The 26,594-nt window shown below is 26.7% G+C and overlaps 1 protein-coding gene across 1 annotated transcript in view; it reads left to right on the top strand.

Moving 5' to 3' along the window:
• The window catches only part of LOC136981401 (potassium voltage-gated channel protein Shal-like), a 161,369-nt gene that overhangs the window by 122,751 nt on the left and 12,024 nt on the right, over positions 1-26,594 (top strand). Inside the window, exons 2-3 of the mRNA XM_067277716.1 lie at positions 6,734-6,896; positions 10,048-10,230. Coding sequence (XP_067133817.1) covers positions 6,734-6,896; positions 10,048-10,230 — 346 coding nt within the window. The remainder of the gene's footprint in view (positions 1-6,733; positions 6,897-10,047; positions 10,231-26,594) is intronic.

The raw sequence follows: 26,594 nt of genomic DNA, 5'->3' as shown, positions 1-26,594 counted from the left end.
GAAAATCATCACTCGAATAACTATAATTAAATAATATTCGTGTGATCTGTAGTTGCTTTATTCGCGCTACGGTTGAACTTATTGTAAATGTCAAGTGCTAAATTATAGGCGGTGTAGACATTCCAGCTTCCATCACACCCTGTTCTTTTTCATTTGATCATCATCTTTCAGTTGTTGGGTGGGGTGAATGGTTGCTATGTGGTAGTCGAACGAAGATAAATTGACTATCTCGCCTATTATAATCAATTGCATTTTTTATGAGAGAAAAAGTTGTTAATGATTGATTAAATTCAATACATTTATAATTTCTCCTACATTACAAGTGTATTATTGAGAGATTACACGTCTACAGACTGTTATATTTTTAACTCAATTTATTGTTAAACGTTGAAAAAAGCTAGAGATATATTTACAAGAATTCTGTTGAATTCCCTACTGGTGTATACTCCGCTCTAAATATAGCAAGTAAAATCACATGTCAGGTAAAAAGACTTACTCAGGTGATACTAAAAATAGAATAAGAATTTAAAAATGTTTAGTCTTCCGCAAAAATATTGTTAGAACATTTCGGTTTTCAACCAAAATTTCAAAGAAATATTGTAAAAATATAAAAACCGGTTGGTTTTTTCAACTTGGTTTGATTTTTAAAAGAATTTTAAATAAAGTTGTATTTTTATAATAATATTTTTGAGAAATTCGACATGCAAAAATATATATTATTTTCAGCGTAAAACTTTGAAAATAACGCATGAAACAATTATTTTAAAATCAAATTGAAAACGTATAAAAATAAAACTTTATCCAAATTAGAAATTTAAGTATTTCGAACTGTTTTTTTTTTTCGAATCTTTTCAGATATAGATTTATTGAGGGGTCTACATATGTATAAATCTGTTGTTCTTTATATGACATGCTTTAGATCAATGGTTTCCAGTTTTTTTCTGTTTTTATTTTTAGATTCTTATAAAAACAAGTGTAAGAACACAATTTATAAAAAATGATTTAGCGATTCTAACTTCTCGGCCATTTTACCTTCCCCACTGTTATAACACGGGAAAGTATTGTAAGCGTGTCATTTTTTTGGGCTTTTATGTTCAGGGAGTCTCAAAACGTCGAGATTTGCAAAAAAAACCAGAACGGTGAAATTTAATCCTCCGGGTTTTTATGAAATTCGACCCTCCTGAACCCAAAAACGTCACAAAAGGGGAAAAAAGTTCCGTGGATATGTAGGCTTATGTGTGTGTGTGTGTGGTGGTGTGTGTTGGATCTATTTCGTTTAATATCTCAGGATGAGATAAATATTAAGTTACGTAATTTGCTTGATAATTTGTATATTAGAGGCATTGATGCTATTAATTTTGTCGACGTTATAAATATTTCACTCGTTATTGGCACTTACAATATTTTTAAAAGTTTATCTATACCCTCAAAATTAAGCCCTTTTTACCTTTCTATAATATTCAATAATAATATAAAAGTTATTATTTAATAACAATTCATAACAGATGGCTCCGCATACACTTTTAACTTCGAGCTAGTGTCATATTATTTTTTAAACTTAAAAACCTCCATTAAAAAAGAAATATTTACCATGATTCAACAAAATTACTCATTTTAAGATTTTGTTATTATTTAAATTTTATATCGCAGTATAATTGAAAATTATCGGATTTCCTAATGGTTTCCTCAACAGTGCCGAGAAAGTCGAGCAAGTGCCCTTGCCATAGCGCCTAAGATAATAATCGGCCTTATAAAAATTTTATTTTGCTTAAATCTTTCAGAATATAAACAGAATAAAGTGAAAAAAGCATTTATTTTAAAATAATGTTTCGGTAATCTTTAATATGAGCTTTAGTTCAAACATAAATGATAACATATTTTATGCTTATTCGTGAATAAATATTGCAGATAGGGAATCGTTCTCAATTTCCAATCCCTTATTCATCCAAGAAGAACCCTTCTTGAATGAATAAAACAAGAGATTCTTCTTTGATTAGTTAGAACACGCATTAAATCACGCGATTTGGTCGCATTTAATAATATTCGTAATTCTTCTAAGTTTTTGTTTTCATAAATTTTTAATAAAATTTTTAGTTATTAAATTGATTATTAATTTCTTTTTGTGAACTATAATATGGTTGAATGAATCAATAAAATTAAAGCTAGAATTAAATCATTTATTTTATTATAAGCGACAAATTGAATGTAGAAAATGAAAAGTCGATTTCTAAGAAGTATCGACTTAAGTAGTAATTTATAACCATACTTTAAAAATGAACTATTAAATGTTCTAATTGGAACAAAATCCGTTTAACATCCAACATGACAGATAACGACTATGGAGAAGAAAAATCAATAGAGATTAGTATTGTTATGGTTCTAATAGTTTTCTTTCCTTTTGACAAATAAAGTGTATTTCTGACGTGTATAGGAATCAAACAGACTGACAAATTATGCTTGGAAAAGCTGTAAAATCCTACTTTCCGATGGTTCCAAATTATTTTTCAGTTTAAAATAAACAAAATTGATTTACTGATTAAACAAAAAGTCAAATGTTTACCCTTATCATTTTATAGTTAGTTACACACACAACTTTTTTTATAATGTGTGAATGTGATACGACAGAGTGGCCGCAATCGGGCGTGTGCCGAAAGACATTCTTAATTAAGTGCCTGATTTGAAATATGAAATGTCAAAAATAGAACAAATACTACGTTGTAAAAGTAAAATTGCGAGCTCTAACGGTCCAAGTGTTGATTTTTGAATTATATATGGACTTATAGTATTGTACGAAGGACTGGTGAGTTTCTCGTGCGGCGAGGAATAAACTCATCCGAAGTAGTGTATAACATTACCAGACGTACTGTACAGTACACACCATCCAAACTAAATTTAAAGGAGTTTTCGTGGTAACCATAAAATAGGAATTCGTCGGATATATTAGCACTAATTCATAAGGGGCACAAAAAAATAGGACTCGCAGGCGGGCGCGATATACTCTAGCGACGGCGTTGTAATACGATATACACTATGAGTGTGTTATTAGAACGATGCGATCGACATCAATTAAATGGTAAATAGTATAACTGAAACTAGAATAAAAATATATTTAAAATGATTAAAATGTTAAGACTATCTTTGAAATATTTCATTGAAAATATATATAAGTAACCGGTAATAAACTGGATGAGACACACAACTCGTCCACGCGACGAGACAAAAAAACTAACTTCCGTTTCCGCTTTAGATTAATTACGGAAAGTTGTAGATCTTATCAAACAAATACTGAGAATTATATACAACAAAATTGTTATGGTGTAATGATATTCTGTTTTTAGTTCCGATAAACAAATTGACTACGACTCGCACCAGACAGACACCATCTTAAACATAATCAACGTATTAAATTTCCAGCAATTTTTTTCATAAAATACATGTTTTATTTATTATATATTCTTTAAAAATAAAAATAAATGCATATCAAATGAATTAAAAATAATTGACAAAAGAAAATATAACGTGTAGAAAATGAAATCAATGCTTAAAACTAATTAAATTTTTTATAATTTATATTTTATTATTTATATTTTTAAAGATAATCGTAATCTTAAACACAAATTCGTTCCTAATTTTTATAATTTAAGATGGTAAATACTGCATTTCGAATTTATGTTTTTAATAACCAGATGCAAAAATTCCGAATTAAAGTAAAACGAAACGCTTTCTATGTAATTTGCGTAACGAGTAGTTGTGTAGTTTCTAACGTTAAATTTTCTGTTTACAGAATGTTTGTAGGTTTTATAAAAGTTTTACAAGTTACATTACGACTATTTTGCTTCTAAGACCGAATTAAATGGACCAGTCGACGGATAACATAGGAATTCTCTAATCCATTTAATTACAGTAGATGACTCGCGTTGAGCAGTGATTTTCAGTTCACTTTATAAACGTTAAATTAATTAAACGGCCGAGGTTAAGCTTCGTTTCAGAAACTAGAGAAAATAAACAAAGAAAATTTTTGTTTATTATTGTTTTATATACTTATTAATATTTTTAATGCTGTCGATTAATTGTTTTCTAAATTTATTCGCTAAAAATTCGATACCGTTCGTTACTTTTTATGTATCTCATTGTATCTTTCTATTCCCTTTTAGTTTTGAATGTTTGGCCAGGTGAGAGAGAGAAAGAAATCGAAACGATGCCACAGACTTAATATAGATCTTGCTATAAATAGGTAGACGAAAAAATCCTCTAGTAAAAGGAAATCCGGCTCGATATATTTCTATTTGTGTCTGCAGTTAGCGAATATAAGTGAAAATAATTACATTTTGAAATTTTCAAAACGTTTCAAATGAAATTCACTCGAGTTAATATCTATCTGAAAGCTCAGCACGACATTCGAAGTTCAGTCTGAAAACATTTTTACTCTATTTGTTCATTTTATGGGCGAGACTGAAAGGCAAACAAAAACATAAAAACTACATTTGTATTCCGTATTGGCACTGGTTATTTCGACAAAGTTTTAATTTTGTACTTAGATCTGGAGAACTAAATTCACATAATCTAATCAAATACTTTACATTTACTAGGTCTAAATTTTAATTTTCTTTTAAAAATAAATATATATTTTATAATACCTCTTAATGAAAATTTCTGTCGCTAAAATGTTATTAAAATTAATTAATGATATTTACTATAATGTCAACCTCAGAAACATTCAAAATTACATTACGTCAACGTTAGTCACTTGACAAGTACGACAGTCGTTGTCATACTAACATCCTGTCGTCGATGTTACAAACGACATGCCATAACCATTATTTTAGCAAAATGTATAGGTAACATTACAAGAAAAAAAGTTCAAAATATTTCCAAAATACGACTGGGTTTTAATTTTCTAATATTTAATCATTAACAATTGTTCTAGTGTTGTAAAGTTTAAACGCTTTTATTTGATCAAACATCTTGGAGTTAATAGAAGAGATGGAGTGTAAAAGAATTAAACAAGTGCACTGATTGTGTACTCTGAACGATAATAGGCTCGGATGTGATGATGCAATGTTCTGTCGCTGAGTTTAATGGCGAAGAAGTTGATCCGACGTATAACACTTATCATCAGCACAATGTATATGGTCGAAAGAGTTTTTCCTGTAGACTAAACCTGTTTTTGAACAACTAAAATGTTTTTAATGCCATTTCAAACTTTTTAGTGTTACAAAAAAAGAAGTTTTAAAACATTTTATGTTCTTTCGGGAATCAAAATAAAACAAAAATCTTTAAAACAAGTTTTTAAATTTCATAGTCTGTATAAATAGCATATAACATTAAATGCAAATTATTTATGCATTAAATTATATAAAGTAAATTCACGGGCCTGTCTGGCATTAAAATAAACAAACAATTATCATAATCTTAACAGAAAAAAAATATTTAATAAGTGTTGCTTCATCTATTCTCCTAATTGAAATGCTGAATTATTGGTTTCTTCTATTCTTTATTTCCATCGATCTTCCAAACTGAATTAATTAATTAATTAATGTAATGATTAATTACAAATTTATTAATGTATTGATTGATAATACTTATATTTATTAATTTTATTTAAAGATAGCTTCTAACTTACAATGTTATACGTAACTTGAATGAATCGTCCTTGAAAATAAATTTTCGAATCATGTTTAAATTATTATAAACTTTATATTTTATTCATTTCATTTTTAATTCTCTAGAAAATTTAAAAAGTTTTTGCAATTAGGTTAATTTAAAATTGGAATAAAATATTTTACGGTAAAAAGTTAATTAATTGGTCTATCGATAAAGACTCTAATCGATAATTTTCCACTTAGAATGATTGATTTTTAAATAATTTTTGTTATGTACTGTACGTACTAATTCTTTTAATTTTAAATATAAATATTTTATTTGATGAAGAAGCATTATTTATTATTTAAAAAAAAACTGCTTAAATATATCTGAAATAAAGGAAATTTTGATACTTTTTCACAGATAGAAAATTTGAAATACAATATTTAAAACTTCATATTTATGCTCTATTTTATTTTATATTAATAATATCTAATAAATTGCATAAATGAAAAGCAGAAAATATTTTTATAAAAGCTATATATCAAATATTTCCTTAATAAGATCATTCATATTTGTAGCAAGTTAAGTTTATGACAAAACACAAAGTAGGACGTCATGAAAATGAAAAAGTTGTCTCTCATATTCTAGCACATCTTTCGGTTATCTCTTGGGGTAAGATAGTATATTTTTACTTACTCCATCGAAATGGTGATATGATATGTCACAATGATGGGTCATTCACCATAAAAGATAGGGTCTTTCAAAAGATATATGACAGTGGCAGCAATTTTTTACGCTTAACGACTCATGACTATTCTTTCAGTTAGATAATTTCGCTTTCTTAACTTGAATAATGTAGTTAAAACTTTTATACTTTCTTCTTTATACATTGGGCATTCGAAAAATCGTTCTGTGGTAGACGTGAATCGTGTAAAAAATTGATCTAGGAACGGAAAATTTGCACAACTTTTATTTTCTTTACTTATCAAACATCTTTGTGCACAATCTTTAACGCTTAATCGACATTCAAATATCATGACCACAAACACAGGATCATACGTGATGGAATTTTAACGCTCACGTTTTAGATTTAACGCTTTATATTATTTTATAAAGTGAAACAATTTGTTTTTGCCATTCTTTACAGATACGGAGATATGGTGCCGGATACCATAACTGGTAAAATAGTCGGAGGTGTTTGTTCATTGTCTGGAGTGCTAGTTATCGCCCTTCCAGTTCCTGTCATCGTGTCAAATTTCTCTAGAATATATCATCAGAATCAAAGGGCAGACAAGAGAAAAGCGCAAAAGGTAAGACCGTAGTTAATTTTCCTTCAAGGTTACATAATTAATAAAAACATTTAAATCATTATCACCTCTCTTGAGTATCTTTCTAAATTATTCTTTCTAACAATTTACTACTACGAAATTAAGGAAACCAATTAACGTAAATGGAAATTTGTTAAATAGTTTAAACGTTTTCCGAGTCGAGTTATTCGATTTAAAAAAAAAAAAAAGGCGAAAAGTCATCAAAGAGAAAGAATGGCAAGAATTTTTTCCCTCTTGTCTCGTTTGAAAGACTATTGTGAAAAACTTAGTTTCTTCACATCACCAACAGATGTCATCCGGTCGCTGCTATATAAATGACTTGTTTCGTATGAAAGAAACCGTTTCTAAACCGAAATGGTGGATGTAGTCGAGTGGCAATTCACTTGTTGATTATTTTCACTCGGAGATAAATCGATTTATTCGTATAATAACGTAAACTTTACACTTTATTTGTGACGTCACTGTAATTAATTATCGTCAAGAGATTAATTTTGTCAATAGTTGACAATTCTCAATTCTTTAATTCAATAACGTTGTCTTTAATACATTTTCAATCCCCTCTTTCTACATATATATATATTGCTGCTGGTATATACTAAAACAAAAAAATGTAATTACGTCGTTTATCCACTTTAGTTTATCAAATTTATAAAAATTGAAGGAAAATATTTGTACAAAAAATATAATTGACTTATCCGGATAAATTTTAATTAAATAAATTATGTTTTATACATTTCTATTTAAAAAGATACATTAATATTTTTACTTATATAATTTTATACTTAAATGCAAATTTCAAAACTTCTTTTATATTCATATACAAAATATAATTGTTATTTTTTGTTTGTCAATTGCGATATTATATGAGATATTCATTCAATTTTTCATAAACTATTTTTTACTCGTATTTTTTATTTTAATAGAAATTTTTGGAAAAAAAAGTGAGTAGTAAACTATATTTAAATGCAAATTTTCCTATCCGGATAACAATATATTTTCGCAGAATTTTGATCAAATTTTCGTTTCGTTTCATCAAAAAATATATTGAAGTTAAATGCTTGTTAGAGTTAATTTTGTTTGGAATGAATTTAATTTATTTTATTTTAATTAAATTTTAAGTCTGCATAATTGCACTTTATCTGGAAATTTTCCATGCTTCTATCTTAATATAAACAAGATTAATTTTTCAAAACATTATTTTATCGGCTAAAAATAATTATTTTGTGCTTTAAACATTCGTGTCTAAATTAAAAATTTTATTTTTATTTAAAGTAAACATTGATTTATGCAAATATTTAAGAGTTAATTTTAATTAAAAATGTTATTTATTATTATTTTATAGCAGTAATAAATAAGGAAAATACAAATTGTAAATTAAGTACCTCTATTTATTTAACATATAAATAATTTTAAAATCTTCAATTTAGTATGAAATATATAAATGTTCTTTAACTAAATTAAATATAAATATTTTTTATATTAAACAATAAGTTAAAAACATAATGTAAGTCATATACTGTATATTATTGTATAAGTGTATTTCATACACATCTATTCCCGTAAATATACATACAGCTATATATAATATGATGTCTATGTATACATATATATATATACATACATACACACACATGTCCTGTACATAAATACATACATATGCAAGATTATTTACTTTCCACAAAAAACAAAACAGATATTTTAGTTAATGTATATGTGTAGTAAGTTTCAGCCCTTTTTTCAATTTTCCTTTTGCTTTGTGAATAATAAAACAGTTATTTTACAAATTACTCATTTAAATAATATAAGCTTAAATTTACAGAATTGTTCGAATAAAGTTTCAGAAATTAGCATATTTTCCGAATCGAAATTCTGATAACATTTTAAAAAACTTAAACCGAAGGATATTGGTTAAGTTAAAAGAACGATAAACGATTGATGACAGTTGTAAGAACTGCAAGATCAACCAGGCGAACAAACAAGAAGAAGAAAGAGTATCTTCACTGCCCACTTCATGTCTTTTTACAGAGAACTCCATCGTAAAACACAATATCTCCTATTCAATACATACCAACTTATTGCATATATATGAGTTAATTTTAAAGAAATTGCAAACTTGATACAAATTTCTACCTTTAAGTGCACTTTTTAAATACGTTTTATGGTGTCTTTGCGATCGTAATTGTCGAGAGAAGCTGTGATTCTCGACACCTTCCACATTGATACGTCCAAATTTTCATTACATTTCATCTTATACAATCAGCTTACTTTATTGATCAGGAAAATAATGATTTTTTTTATTATTATTTCTTTGTGTTTTTTACTAGAAATTCTTCAGGTCGATAGTGAATAAGATTAAGGCAAGAAAGAAATCGCACTCTTAGAAATTAAGCCGAAAATTTTGATAACATCAATCCATTTGATAGATAAATACATTTGTTTGATTCATTTGATTTTTTTTAAATTTAATTTTGTTCAGATAATTGAATATTTCCATTTTAAATAGAAATCTTTAACTATTTTTATTTTTTTCAATTATTAATTTTTCTTTCTCAAATCAAAAAAAAGAAAAAAATATAAAATTTAAAATATTTTTTATGAAATATTATATTTAATAAATAATAAAACATATTTCAGTCAAAGATTAATTTTTTAAAATAGATTGAAAAGTATATTTTCAATTTAAAATGAAACATTTTATTATTCTTTTTCCTCTATGACTAGAGACATTTTTTAGAGTAAACACATTTTCTTATTTTTAAATAATTCAAAAAAATGGGAAATTTTGATGATGTCCATAACTAGGTTATTTCAAATTGAAAATGATAATAATAAATTTATAAATAGACTTCTTAAATTTTTTATGATTTTTATAAACATACATAAAATGATGATTTTTTTCTCTTAAAATTACAACTTTTATGATGTCCTGAGGGACAGGGTGGGTTTGTTTATTACATTTCTAGTAACTATTATATAAATAATTTAAAGGTATTATCCGTTGTTATTCTGAACAAACAAATAACAAAAGCTCCCATTATATATATTTTTAATATTATAAAGATGAATAATTTAATACTTTAGTCGAGGTTGATAGACGGACGTATATTTTCAATAAATTAATATTCATTTATAGAAAGCGAGAATGGCGAGAATTCGAATTGCAAAAGCTACAAGTGGAGCTGCTTTTGTTAGTAAGAAAAAAGCAACAGAAGCCAGATTGGCAGCTCAAGAGAGAGGTCTGGAAGTGGAAGAACTACAGGAAGATATCTTTGAATTACAGCATCACCATCTGTTGCAGTGCCTGGAAAAGACAACGGTAAGTAACTTTTCAATCTAAAATAAATAGTTAATCCTACTTTAATCCCGAAATTTTAATCCTTAAATTTATTGAAGATTTTCTTAAATAATTATGCCAGTTATCGTTATTTATATAATTTATAATCAATGTCCTTAGCGTAAACTGATACGTTGATATTTCGCCAATCAGCGTAGGCTATATTTTACGAAAAAACCAAAGAAAAACTGAAGAATTCGGTGAATAAATTTGTAAATAATTAGAATATACGCTTTAATTATTTTCTCGAGTAATGTTAATTAAAATGATTTAATTAATAATTTAAGATGCTAATTAATATGTGGTATTTATAATACCACAAATTAATTCGAATTTTTGAATATATTTTTATTTTTATTTTATGAATATCAAATTTATATAGCTTAAATTCTAAAAAAATTTAATAATTCATTTCTTTTAATTTACATAAAAATAGAATTTTATAAATTTTTTAATTCGCAAATTTTATTATCTGGTTAAATCTTAACATCTTTAAAAAGAGTCAAAGAAATGCGAATAAATAAAAATTTGTTTTTACCAAACATTAAAAAATAATATAAAATAATTAGTAGAACTTATTTTTAATATTTAATATATGGAAAATTTCCAATTTTAGATTAAGAATATTCTATAATATTTTAGAAGCAGAACTAATTTATTTAGAATATCCGTATTGATATTATTATTGAAAAATTACACAGGATATTGAGTCGTTTCAACATAATTATGCGTGACCACCACAAATTAAACAAAGAAAAATAATTTTGAAAAGAAGCACGAGATTTTTTTTAAGGTGAAATCCTTTATCTATTTATAAAATTGACGCCATTACTAAAAATGCTATTAGAATGGATTTTACAGCAAATCAACATAAGTGGCAAACAGACTTGTTTTATTTTGTTGCTATTTCGGTACATTGACTGAACATGGCTGTCACCGCGGCCGACGGTTGCCTAGCAACCCACGCGCTCCGGCTATTTTTAGAAATCCGGACCTCAGTAAGAGGAAATGTGGACGGAAGAGAAAGAAAATCGATCAAGTTTCTGAATAATTCCATATTATTTAGATAATACACAATTAATGAAAGATGAAATTTAAAAGGACCAAAAAAAAAAAAATTAATATTTTGACGCAAAATTGGTATAATCATTTATTTGTGAAAAACACGAGGCTGTATGGAGATTTTTCTTAATTAGAGAAACGTTCGTGATTTGTATTTTTATCAGAATAAATAAATGATAAACTGAAAATATCGTTTAGAAATTCGTAAAACTAAAGAAAGAAACGTCGTCATCGTGTTCCAACGTTAATTTATCGAATATTCTGATGAAAATCTAATTGTATCTCGTAATTGTTTTTCCACCTTTATGGAACCTTTTCTTAGAAACAAAAAATATATAATGCCTTGCAAGTGACATAATTAATTTTGATAGTTTAATACAGCAAAAATGATGTTTCTTTCTCGACATTGTACAAGTAAAACAGCAGCGAGACAGCCTTTTCGCTCATTTCTGTCGTCGTAATTCGACCGAATAATAGTGTTATCTGCAAGATGCAGGTTGAAACACCCTTCTTAAATTGAAAAAAGACAAACATCGCAACAAGAAAATGGCAGGTATAACTGAGAAAACGGTCCTCTTAAACTCCCTTTTTTGGGGGAAAAAAATAATAGTATCTTCTCGAATTTTGCCGAATCTAGATAAAAATAATTGATAGGCTTTAGACATAAAAAAAATCCGAATTTCGGAATTCCCACATTGCTACAACTTTAAACATATTTTCTTCTTGTATTTTATTTCTAAATTTCATTGATATTGTACGAGCAGTTTTTGTCTACCGCTACACGACTGTGTAGTTAAACATAAAAAGAAAAGGAAACTAAAATAAAATTTTTTAACTAAATTTGTTTTTCAATAAAATATAGATGTGTGCAAATATATCTGCCATTATTGTGTCCGGAAGATGAATTGCTCTATAAAATATTTATACTGGGGTGACCGAGCAGAATGTAAGAAATTATTTTTCGAATAAGTATCTTTCTAGTCTCTTCGGAAATTCGTTGATGCACGTTAAAATTTTAATATTAAATTATAATTATACATTGAGACATTAATCAAATCAGAATGCATAATTATAATTTCTGTAAAATATTGCTCTGAATATAGCCAGAATGCATTCGGTGCAATTATTAATGAATTCATTCACGATTCGACCACGTGGAAAACTGAAGAATCTTCTAACCGAATTTATTATTATATCCATTTATGATATGTACTGCTGGATAACTAGAGATTTAAATTCTATAACAAAAGAATAAAGGTGTTTGTTAATTTAAAAATGATTGATGCATTTTTTTTAAAAATAATTGTAAAATTTAAACGTGTGTAAATAAAAATTGTAGTCGATTTTCAGAAAGTCAGACATTCGACTGATTCAATTTATTTATTTTTAATCAAAAAGAACCTAAGTTATCTGAAGTTTTAGAAATTTTTAATAATTCAATTTATATGCATTTTTCCTTTCTAAAAAGCATGTTAATCAACAATATTTTATACATTATTTGAGAAAAGTTCTATAAAATCTGTCACTATGACTTACCAATAATACAGCTGCTTTAACATGAGTTTTAAGAACAACTTGAAAATTATCTTTTATGGTCACATTTTCTGAAAAATTAATGTTTTCATTTTTAATTTTATTTTAAAATTTGCCTTCCTTGAATAGTTTGATTGCCTGCTTACATTTGAGATTTAGATTTCCTATAAAGATCCTAAAGTATTCATTTTCATTTAAAAAGTGCATTTTATCTTCATGTTTTACGTAAATCAATCTAAGATGTTGATAAATATCGGGTAGTATAATTAATATGAAGGGAGGACTATTTTTTAGGTTCATTTTTGAATGTTGACACAACTTTACCACTTTGTCCATTAATTTCCAAGTTTTTTCAATCGTTCTACGGTCGATAACAAATTTGGGCGGTGCCATGGCTTCCGAAAATGCACCCTGAAGACGACTGAAAAGCGAACTGATGTTCATCGCTTGCAAGTTCGTCTTGTTACTTACCGCCATCTTGATTCGCCGAAACGATTTATTTTTAATACTGCTCCATTGCTTTTTTCCTTCTCCGCTATGTAATAAAAAACGATCTAACGAAAACGACCATAAGAATCGACGATTGTAATATACTTTCAAATATAATCCACGTAATTTGGCTTCACTCCTCTTGTAACCGCAGACGACACCACCACGGCAATCGACAGAAGGCCTTAGTTACTAAAGAGGCCGTTGAGAGGCGGGCATGCTTCGTTGTCATAAACGGCCGCATCATTTCCGATTCATTCATAAATTCTCAAATTATTATTATTTTTTCTCTTTCAATTTTATATTATTAATCTAAAATTAATGCTAACACTAATATTTAATTACATAAAATTATAATAATTATACATTTCATATGTTATTTCGAAATGTTTCATCAAAATTCTCACGTATTTCATAATTGAAGAAGAATTTACAGTAAATATTTTTATGTTCTGAAACTATAGTGTAGATAATGTATACAATATATCGTATTTATTCGCATATAAGACGAGGGTTTTATTTATTTAAAACAGCTTCAAATTCCTAGATCGTCCTATAAGCGCGAGCGAAAGATTAGAGAGGTTGCGGCCGAAGTTTTCAACGTGAAAACGTGTACGTCGGAAGTTCAGCGCCTCCTTCTTGTAAGCTTAGGAGGATGACAATGGCGTTTGGAACGTCAGTGGAATCATGCTCGACGTTCCAAACGCCATTGTCAAACTTCTAGGCTTACAGGAAGGCGGCGCTGAACTTCCGACGTACACGTTTTCACGTTGAAAACTTCGACCGCAACCTCTCTATTCTTTGCGTTTTTGCAAATAATTTTTGTGAATCGTGTATTTGCATTTTTTTACCGGATGCTTAAATACAAGAGGGTAACTCTTGTATTTAAAAACATAAATATTTTATCTTGATCGTTTGAATTGTTCTTGTATATTGTCAAGAGTAAAGATGAATAGGAAAAGCAAAGCTTTTAAATTGAATTCCAGATTAAAATTTCAAAATCATACGGAGCCCGATATAAGTTTTAATTCATTCCCACGCGAAAACAGATGCTTATTCAGAAATCAGAATTCGGAAAAACTCATAAGTGTAATCGACGGAGAGTGGATTCAACTGTCTTAACAGTGAATCACTTAAGAATTGGCAAAAAAAAAAAAGACGTTCCCGATTGTCCAGCTTTACGTGAACAAAATTATGTTGTCGATTTTACAAGATTTTTCCTTAAAGATTAAAATGCTAGTAATTTTTGCGAGACAATGTGTGCATTTACGTGAATTTGATATTTTACTTGTTATTGAACGAAATAAAATTAGAATTGCATTAATAAATCTAATTTTCTTTATTTTGATCTTAAAAGTCACACCTCATCCTATATACGAGTAAATACGATATATACTTTATTTACATTTAAATGTATTAATTATTTCTAAATTTATAAAATTTAATGACGAAAATTAGATCAATCTTAAAATTTAATGCATTATCTTACGATGTAAATGGCATGCTTTAGTGAATTCAAACATCTTTATCATGAGAAACGTTCCGATTTTAAATAAGAGCTTTAATAAATCGTAACACATTTCTAAATATTTAACATTTGATAAATAAAATTAGAAAATTACAATAAGAATCTTTTATAATTAAATTTAGAAATTAAAAATGTAATCCCTTACAACGAAGGAATACAGTGTGTTCAACAAACTACTTTCTAATAATTTCTAAATACTAAAACAGCATAAAAATTCGTAAGATTTATTTTTGAGTACCGAATTTCGGATAGAGTGCTTATACAGTGAACTTAACCTACTTCAGAAAACATGTCATACCATTTACCGTCGAAATACAATTAATTCTATTGAGGATAGCCGATGTATAGCGTTTATTGTGTTATACGTAATATAATAAATGCGTGACTTGGGAGATTTCAACACTTTATTAAAGAAGATATCGACATATCGAAATAAAATATAGCAACTTTTATACACAATTCTCTAAAGAACATTAAAAAGAGTTAATTTACTACACGATATAATATAATATAATATGTAAATATTATTTATAATATGCGTAAGCCGATATACGGTATATGCATATAACAGTGTCGTAGCGTAGTGGGGACGGCAGGGGCGGCCCGCCCCGGGCGGCACTTATAGGGGCGGCAAAATTTCACAATAAATAATAATATTTTGTAAAAATACCTAAATAAGGGGGCGGCTGACACCCACGCTACGCCACTGGCATATAGATATTTAATATTAAATATAACTTAAATTGTAAGACTGCCATAATTAAGATTGCTAATATGCAATTTTAAACGTGAGATAATTCTTCCATCAGCAAGTTATTAGTGAAATTGTTTTATCGAAAGCAGAAATCAACGTTTACGTTTGGAATTTTAGTAACAGTCCAAGATTCAATGATAAGAATAATGGAGTAGAAAGGTTTAAGAAATTAATAGACTATGACTTTAGTTACATCTGAAATTAACATAAAGTATTGTACACTATTTTACATTTTGCATACGAAAGGTTACATTATTTCTATACATATTTGTGTGCTGTAACTCTTCTCCGCTAATTTATTTCAATTATAATCATTTGCATTACAAACGATTTTAATTGAGATGAAAGCTTGTAGCTGGAACATTTTATGGACAGCAATTTTCACTTGCGTAGTGACATTACTATCAACGACTTCTCAATTCACGTAAATAAAAATGTCATAAGTTACAGGAGTTTCATTGCCGTTATCCAAAATGATGATTTTATAACTTAGCTTTTTTCCTTTTGAAGATCTCTCTATAAATTTCTTTTTATATTCCGTTAAAGACGAATGTACGACTTTAAGTGATTCGATCACTTAAGTTCTTCAGAAACATGAATATCGATACAATACTCTTGAGGAATTTAGGATTTGAAAGTGTTCTTACAAATATGTATTAAGAAAAAATTGCTGCACCAGTGTATTTTTAAAAAATGAGCATAGCAACAACTCGTGCGAAGGATTACTACATATTTTGAATAAGAAGAAAAATCTCATGGAACAGATTTTAAGACTGATTTCCTCCAGAGTTATTTACTATACGTAACTTTCTAACGAATCTGGCAAATACGTTTTTTTCGCATTAAAAGACATTCATTTCTGTTATTATTTTTTTATTTTTATCGCTTTCTTTTCTATTACAAACTTTTCGATTTTGGATATATTTTGATAAATATTCTTTTTTCTTGAAAATTATTTAGAATAAATAAAATCTATCATTTATATTATCTAGAGAGCAATGTTGACGAATCACGAATTAGATATATAGACGATGGTTGAAGATAATATCGTGAAAATATCTTAAAAATTAAAACAATTGATTATTTCACCTGTTCAGATTTTTTATATCATTGCCTTGTTTCATTTATGAATTTATTTTAATATTCTTTTATTTATGTTATTATTTTATTATTATTTATATTATTAATTCATTTTAAAAATGTTTTCTATATAATGTATTTATTTAGAATCATTTCACAATTAGATAAAGTGTATGTTTTGCAATCAATTTTCTCTTCATTGTTAATTTAATTTTCTGCATTATAATTCTATTATAAGTTGTTTACTATTTATAAGTCATATTGATTTCTATCATATTTTTCTGAAAAACTTCAAATGTGTCTCTTTATATTGTTTGAAATATGCTTAGGAATTGTTTTCCTGGAGCATTAAGATCTCTCTAAATGACTTTGGGTTAAAAAAATTATATTTTTATATTTATATTATTAAATTGAATGAATTTATTTTTAAAGTAAAATATTACTCATGTCCTGTTTCTTTTTACTTTGCATAAAATTCAAATAAACACGAACTTTTCTCCGAATGTTTGTTACAAAATAAAATAAATCATTAAAAATTCCGAATTCCCTTTTCTTATTTTTCCTTTACTGCTGCTTTTTTTCTTCTTATTTTTAAATATTTATAAAATTTTATAACTTTTTTCTAAAATAAATTAATTTTAATTAATTAACGAATCTCTTAGGTCATAGAATCTTTCAGTAAAACTAATATATAAATGATATATTTAGAACATCTTAAATTATTCCTACTTTATATATACTATATCTTATTTATCCTAAGTTAAAATGAAAATAAAATAAAAAAATATTTGGCTAATATCTTCTCGTCTCTACTTTTGATATTGTTTTTTCTAAATGCATAACTCAGATGGATTTACTTCTGCTTCTTGAAAACTACTGCAACGAAACACATATATGTTTAATTATTATTAATAATTTCCTACGTTTTGAATATTTTATTTTCATCAGTTTTAATACTAGCAATGATATCCTTCATAAATTATTTTCTTATATGTATAGAATTCAAAAAACCGAATAAATACATCTAATCCATAATCACTGTTTAAATATTTCCTATTAGATTTTAATATAATAATATCAAAACTATATAATAAATAAATAAATATAAATTTGTTTACTACATGATATACAAGTAATTAAAGATAATTAGATTTTATTCAGTTACTTTAAGGCTTTTTGCTAATATAGTTAAATTCTTATCAGATTTTAATGCACGATAATCTCAGTAATGTCTTTTATAAAATATTTCTTATTGTTTAATAAAACTGTAAAGAAACAATTAATAAATGCTTGTTTTGATGCCATAAAATCCTTATAATAAATTTTTTGTGGCTATATTTTTAATAGGAGAATATAATAAACGGAAACGAACCCATACATAGTGTTAAAATAGTTATTTCTTAGCTGCCTTAGGAGTATGTTATATAAGGAATATATAGGAGTGTTGGCTGTAGATAGTATAGGATAATAAGTTAAATAGAATAGGAATAAACAGGGGTAAAATGTATGCTACACATTTTACTTGAAAATACATTTAATAATGGTTTTATTTTAACGTATAATTTTAATTTAATTTTAATATTTATCTTGTTAAAATTTTAATTTAAATATAATTTAAGTGGATATTTGTATATTCTTAAGTTTTAATATTCAAGTTGTGCCAAGTGCAAAAGTGCCAAGTGTTTAATAAATAACACGGTCTTGTGTTTGATGCTCAAAATTCAAGTTGTTATTATAACTGGAATAAGATATAACATTTCACATCAAATTTTAAAAAATATCATCTATTTTTTATTACATTAAATTGCAAAAATATTTTTGTGAAAGGTTCTGCAAAAAATATTAATGGAAAAGATAAAAATCTGTCAATATTATTTTTGTTTCGAGCATTATCTAATTGCATGGGGAAAAAGACAGAAGCCGAGTAAATTCAAGCAGCATAAAAGGTTATCTGGTAATAACCATAACTAGATGGCAAGCAGCAGGATATCTTATCTTCGTTACAGACCACATTTCAGACTGCATCCTCGGGCTAATTACTGTAAAAAAAAAAAAAAAAAAAAAAAAAAAGTAGAACGACAAAGTCCAAATTAAGTTTAATAAATATAGAACTCAGTTAAAATGTGCCTTAAGGCATAAATGAAATGTAAAGCCGAGAACTATGACTGTAGTTCTCGGCTTTACAGTCATAGTATAGTCATTCGGCTATATAAAATTCTCAAACTATTCTTCTTTAGAATCAATGCTGCCAATTAGAGAGAAATTTCCTTTTTGGTGGGAAGTTTTGAATTTTAAATCGAAGAAGAGAAATTTTAAGAAAACTTGGAATGCTTTTACCTTAATTTATTTATTATTACCATGGACTGATAGAAATATCAGGAATGCGGATTTTGCACAAAAATTACTAATGCAATTGCATTAGTAATTTTTTTTTCTTATTTTCTAGTCCACAGAATAAAACTACATTTTCTTCGCGTGTCTCCTTACTTGATAAATGTCATTTTGGAAATTGGAAGAAAATTGTTATTTAATAATTTACAATTCCATTTTGTTTTTATAATACTAATTATAGGTGAAATGTATTATATCTCGGAATTTCATTTGCTAACTAAATTATAAAAGCTGCCATCCAAATGAGTGCTTCAAAGAAATGCAAATTTTAGATTTATGGATTTATCTCTGTAAAAACTTAGAAATTTAAATTAGAAGACGAATTTGTTAATAAGAATTTAACCTTTTTAAGAGATGTAGAACACAGTGAGAAATATGAAGGATTTCGATAACAAACTAGGGTTTCCAAACATAAGTTAATTAGATAATTTTAATCTTAGAGCTTCCATATTTTAATGCCGAAGCAATAATTTTTTTTCTATCGTAACTGATATAAAAAAAATAAATCGGCTAGTTACTGAAGTGCAGATGAAATGTAATCAATACAAAGATGTAAAGCAAAACATTAGTCTGTTCACACAATTAAAATTTAGTTGAAATTACTCTGTTTATTCAATATATATATTTTTAATTTCAGTTTTAGCACTTTTTTTTTGTTGATAATTAGACATTTATTAACACTTTTGAAGTTTCGATAATAAGTTTAATCCAAAAACAACTTTAAAATTGAATTTGTTTTTTAATTCTTTGTGTGGTCATTTTAATATAGCCAGTGACTGAATTTTAATGATAAAACTTGATATGGGAAGAGATAGGTTTCATAGAATAATACGAGAAAATGGGGAATTATGATTTAAAAAAAGGGGAGTATTATCGTTAAAGAAGGTTGGTAACACCGCCTAGAATGAAGTAAATTATATAGACAATGATATTTTTATATTTATTCATTATATCTTTTTCTAAACTAATTAGTTAATACATCTGTGTTATTTTAAGTATCAAAATGAATTAGACATAAATTATTTATATATTTTCGTTTTATGAAAATGCCTTTATTACTATTTTGTTGATAGTGATTTGTTAATTGGTAAATATAATGCAATATGTTATAATAATATTAATATCTTATCTTTGTAAACGAACTATTGACAGAATCATAAAAATAGGATGACAATACAGATTAAATACTATTTAAATGTAAAGATTATTTTAAATTAATAGTTAGAAAATAAAATTAGAGACTGACGAGTTTTTCGGTAATAACCTAAATTATTTTTTTTTATTTTTTTTTATTTGATAAAGTTAAAATTACATTATAGTAAAATGAACATATTAAAAACTTTGAAAATTAATTGGCGTTACTTCGAAAATAAAAAGGATTGATTATGAAATGTACTGAGAAATTTCATTACATTTCATTTTACAATTTCACTAAATTTTTAATATTTTTCTATTAAAATTAAAGTTTTATTTAGACATTTTGTCCATTTGGATTTTTGCCGAAAATCCAAATGGACAAAATGTCTATGGATTTTCGGCAAAATCTATTATCCAGTCAATATGATACCATATAATTATTATTTTCTTCACTTATTATACAAACATTAATCATTCAACGTAAACTAAATTGAAACTATTTTAACGTAAAAGAAATAAAGAAAATTTATATAAGTATGGATATTAATACATTAAAATTTAACTTGAAAATTTATGGTAAATGGCTAGATTTTTCGAAAACTCGTAATGAAAATAAATGATGGCTTATAAGTTTCAAATGTTGTTATATTTACTCTTTGTCGGTTATATTTATTTAGCATAATTTAAACATCAAATTAAAACAGAATTAGACATTTCATTACAAATAATTAATTAAGTTATAATTTTCAAATTCAAATAGTCATTTCTACCTATCGAGCGAGCCTTTTCCGTTTCCGATGAGTCGAGTTCACCATGTATGTATGTATGTATATATATATATATATATATATATATATATATATATATACATACACTCTCCACTCTTCTGCAGTTCCAGCTAAGCCAGAAAGTTATATATTCGCAGTGATGAATTCTTGATATTCTTCATTTGAATCTTAGTCGTCGTCTTTTTTTTTTTTTTTTCCTCATGTAGAGAAATAATCTTAATCTGTTTACAGTTGATCATATTATTATGAATCAATGTTCTATTTTTTAAGAACTAATCGCTAGTGTTTTAACATTAATCACTTGTGTTTTAATTTCTTTAAAACGCTAGTGATTAATGTTTAGCTGTAGATTTTTTTATCCGTTTAACTTCACTATCGAGAGGAAAGTCTATTGCTCTCTGATTTTTACCGATAATCATTAATTTGGTTGTGATTTAGTTTACTGTCACATCAAGTTGGTTATTTAATGATAAAATTCTTTACATTTTCTTTCGTATCGACTAACAGGGCAATATCTTCAACATATTTTATATAGTTTAAATGATTTCCATTTACGGTAATATTATTTTTATGTTCGTTTTCCCGAGATTTTATTTTATTTGTAAAGCAGCTGAAAAATAATGTCTTTCAGCATTTTTCTGTTCATTAGTAATTAACTATATTTTATTGTAATAATGTTTATAATAATAATCGAGAAAAAACTTCGACTCTTCTTAAATCGTCATATTATTATCGCGTAAATATTGAAATTAAATTGTGTATAGACTGTAAAGTTCCTATATGATGTTAATTAGAGTTTTTTAATAATTATTTCACATTAAATAATTTCTTAAATTTATAGTGACATAACTATAATTTTGTTCTATTGTGTATCTATTCGGCATACATTGAATTTATTATTATATCGTTTATATTATCATACAAACTTTCAAATTCTATATTGAATTTTGACAAAAATTCATTTTTATAATATTTTAATTTTCAATATTTTTTTCTTTACGTAAAGAAACTTAATGCGTTATACAATTTTTTTATAACTATGTCTGCACGATATGGGTTATTTCTTCATAAATAAGATAATCTATACATTCTATATATCTTATAACATGAAAACACTGTGTAAAAATATAGATATGTATAATTTATGTGTGTGTTTTGCTTCTTCTTAGTCTAGTTATTAGAAATAAATTATTTATTCGTTTCTAGTTATAAAATTCGAACATTTAAGAATATCACAAATTTATTTTCTATTGGAAATAACTAATGTAGTGATAATGATTGCACACTTCTTTCGTACTATCATCATTTAATGAATTATTAAGTGACGATGGTATAATAAGAAAGTTATTTATTAAATTACATTTATACTCCGAAGCATAAAAGTTTTATTTAGTTATAAGTTAAATTAATGCAAAATACTAAATATTTAAATATATTTTTACTTTTACTAAAAAGTAAAAATATATTTAAATATTTAGTATTTTGATTCATATATTTCATATGTAATAATAAACTTAAATCGGTGAATATAGAAATCCGTGCATAAAATTCTACGAGATAATCAGTTAAAATATTAAATTGATCACTTTAGTAAACATTTATTATAAGTATATATGATTATATATAGCAGGATCACGATGAATACTAATTTTTAAAATATTAATGCTCTCTGATATTCTTTACATTTCGTTAATAAAGATAGATGTATCACGTGATTCTATTTTATATCTACTTTTACGGACTAAAATCGAAGATATATTTAAACACGTTATGCCCAAGAGACAAACAGTCAGGTTTATTAAGTAATACACTCTCCTAATTATAAAAATTAAATGAATCGAATATCGTAATCTACTCTATGCCATAAATATTTCATAGGTCTATAATGCGTAATTTGGGAAATGAATTTCTATATTTCTCAATGAAGTTATTTTAGTAGAAATTAGAAACTTGAATAGTTCGTTGCTATAGATTCATTGCAATTTCTTAAGAGAAACAGAATTTTCTTGTTATATTTTTTAATTTTATATGTTGTTAATGCTATTAATGCTTGACAGGTATAGGTAGGTCCTATAGGCTAGTTCTATGCATTTGACTGACTAATCTTTTTAATATTAGTTAAATAAATAATTTCAATACAATAAAATTGTTTAAATTTGAGATTGTTTCCTTTTCCAAATATAACGCCCTTATAGAATATTAAATTAATTGAGGCACTGTGTTAGTGAAGCCTCTTTTTACTTGGCTTACAGATTTGTGTTCGAATTTGATTAAACTTTGGCCATTTCCGTTAATTGCCATGAAGAATCAAATCATGTATTTAAAAATGGGGTCAATGGCTTCGTTTTCGACATGAGCGGAGTCAAAGTGACAATGACCATGCTCCCCGACGCGATTGAGCGTGTCTAACAGAATTTAGGGCAAAAATAAAATTAAAAAAGAGCATTGCGTATTCCTAACAGAAAATGGACGACAAAAACGAACAAAATACAAGAACAAAACAATCGATGACTACCGAATGTAAGGATCATCTGTCCATGCTAGGCATTCATGTTGTATAGTTAATAACTGTATGTATATAATTGGTTAATGCCCTGTGCAGGGTCTTTTCGGTTCTTCCATTGCAAGTCGCAATTTGTTTTGCAAGGTTACTACGTTCACGTGTCCATTGATTAGGGCGCTTCTGTTACTCGAGTCGCGTGTCTATTTGTGTATAAACTTCTTGTTTTGCCCACTAATGGACTTTGTCGGTTTCCCTATTTGCAGTTGCGATGTTTTGTATTGTTATCTGTTCATGTGCCCTACGGTAAGGACGCTTTCTTACGAGTCAATTGTCTTTTATTGGTTGTACTCTGTTATTTGCCCTGTCTGCAAGGGCATTGTCGGTCTTCCCGTTTGCGAGGTGCAATGGGGTTTTGTAAATATGTTATTTTCTTGTGTCCCTACCTCAGGGCGCTTCTGTTGCACTAGTTGCCTATCAAATTATTGTATAAATATTTTAAAATTGTTTCAAATAAAAGCGATGCAGGCGTCCATGGGCCTTCCCTTTCATCCCCTTTCCTATCCTTCTTTATAATTTCACGTTCATCTTCTTCCTCTAAAATGCCTGTCTTCATTTTCACCCGAGGCAATACCTTTGAATAGTCTTGGTTTCATCCCCTATCTGCTAGAATGTGTCTATGCTAGGCAAGCGTAAGGATTGCTTGTTCGTATCCAGCAGATGAAAGGATTGTCTTCTCGTGTGGCCGAAAACAGTTTTCTTCTGATACACACACACTCTTCCTCTCTCATTCTCATACATATGCAGGCCCTTACATGCACATTCAAACACATGCCAGAACTCCGGTTAGATAGAGCAAAAGATAATTCGTATATACTAATATTAATTAAAAAGTTTTAATTACAAAAACGCAACCGCTCCGCCTCAATTCTATCGCGTTATGACAAAGTCTCATAGCGTCTCAAGTAATTCTTAAATTCCTTTGAAATATAAGTTATGTATGCGTATGTGATTTTATATTTATTCTTTAATAATATAACTTTAAAATATCATAGAAAACCAAAAGTTTAAAATTAATTTATAAATAGGAAAAATTATTCGAAATAATGAACATTCATTTATGCAGTATAAAAAATTGATTAAATGATTCACAACATCGTATAAAATCGAAATTATGCAAAAACATTCTTGAAAAAATAATAAAAATACAGAAAAGTTGAGATTATGTAATTAATTAATTAGATATGATATCCAAAAAATTGTAATAATATTTTTCTATTTAAATAATATATAGTTTGTATAAATAAACATAAGGTGTATGTATGCAAATCTGTGCAAGACGACTACATGAAATGTTACTAATCACTATCCAGATGAAATTATATACATGAAATTTTATTTTTTTAAATTGGAAGTATTCTACAACAATTTGTGATATAAAATTTGAAATTTTATAAAATATAAATTATAATATAAAACGTTTTTCTCGAATTTTTACAAGTGTATATACGCTTATAATTATTTCACTCTTAAAATTTGCATATTACTTACATAGGTGTATATTGTAATTAAAATATTATATAACAATATCAAGTCTTTTTCTTTTCTTTCCCTGCAATTTTAAAGTGGACCTTGATAAAATCTCTTAATTTACTTTTATAATGGAATTTTCTGATTTTTATCAGTATACCTAACTTTATTCAAAAATTTTCTGAGCTTCTTTTTATTTTATGAAACATTACTTCTTTACTAGAAAAGATTTTTCCTTCATAATTAGGATCATGCCTAATCAACAAGCTTTATCGTTATTCTAAAGAAGGAAGAGCCACTATTTTATATTTGAAAATGAGAATGAAAATAGCTTACTTAATATTATTTTAAAGATAACTTTTTGGAAAGTTTCGAAACAAAAATTTTAAGGTAGGTGCATCAAATATGGACACATTAATGAATTTTCATTATTTTGACCAACTTGTTTACCTCGCATATTGCTGTAAATTTACCAGATATATACTGCATCTAGTAAAGCTTACAATAAAAAATTGAAAAGATTATAGAACGTTATCTAGAAGTTTTAAAAGATTATTTTATAAATATCAGTAAGTGGCCATATTGGGAATACCATATATCAAATATGGTTAACTGTGATCATTTTAGGAGTGCAGGTTCTTAAAAAATGATGAAAAACCTATTTTTGTAAAATCAATTGTTATTTTTAAATGGAATCTATGAAATTTTAAACGGTAATTATTTTATTAACTCAAATAAGATACAAAAATACAAAATTACACCAGATTAGCAAAACTGAAAGTTTTAATGATGTGATCACTTAATGGGCATATTAGGAATCCACATACTTAGCTTTTGAAATATAAATAACTTATAAGACTAACGAAATTTTCAAAAACTGTCTTAAATTTAAAACTATTATTTGGGAAATGTCCAAAATGTTTTGATAGTCTGCAACATTTAAACGATAATAGCGAAATAAACTATAATTTTATAAAATACCTGTCAGAAAACCTTGTTTCCCCCTCTATCTGCAACTACGTGATTGATTTGAATCGTGTCATTATGGAAACTTCTCTTATGAATACTCATTGATAGGTGCTATCATCTAGCGAACGCGGCTGTCGAAAACGGAGAAACAGACTTGTGGCCATATTAGAAATATGTCTATATTTAGTACACTTGCCTTACAAATACACAAATCAAAATTTTCAAAAACAAACGATTTAATAATAATTTCTCACAAATATAGTTATTCTGTAATTATTCATGAATAATATTACTAAAATTTTATAAAATTATAAAAATTTTGTATAGATTTAAAGATTCATGCGGATGGAATATGGTGTAACTAAATTTCTTTTGGCTTCAATTACAGATGTTCCGAATTGTTCGTTTGATTTCTTAAAAATTCGTAAACAATAGGCTAAATTATAACTTGTAAAAAATAAAATATTTGTTTTTCTACATTCTATATATTGATAAATTATAGAAAAAGCAACAGATTATCCGCCTTAGTTCTATCGTCTAAATTTCTCTAAAACAATTGGTCTAACTTAGCTACGCGTTAAATTT

Source organism: Centruroides vittatus, unplaced genomic scaffold (assembly GCF_030686945.1).
Source record: "Centruroides vittatus isolate TY-2023 unplaced genomic scaffold, ASM3068694v2 contig_754, whole genome shotgun sequence".
Classification (NCBI taxonomy): domain Eukaryota; kingdom Metazoa; phylum Arthropoda; class Arachnida; order Scorpiones; family Buthidae; genus Centruroides; species Centruroides vittatus.
The sequence above is the reverse complement of the archived record's forward strand: the minus strand, read 5'-3'. Positions and strand labels throughout refer to the sequence as shown.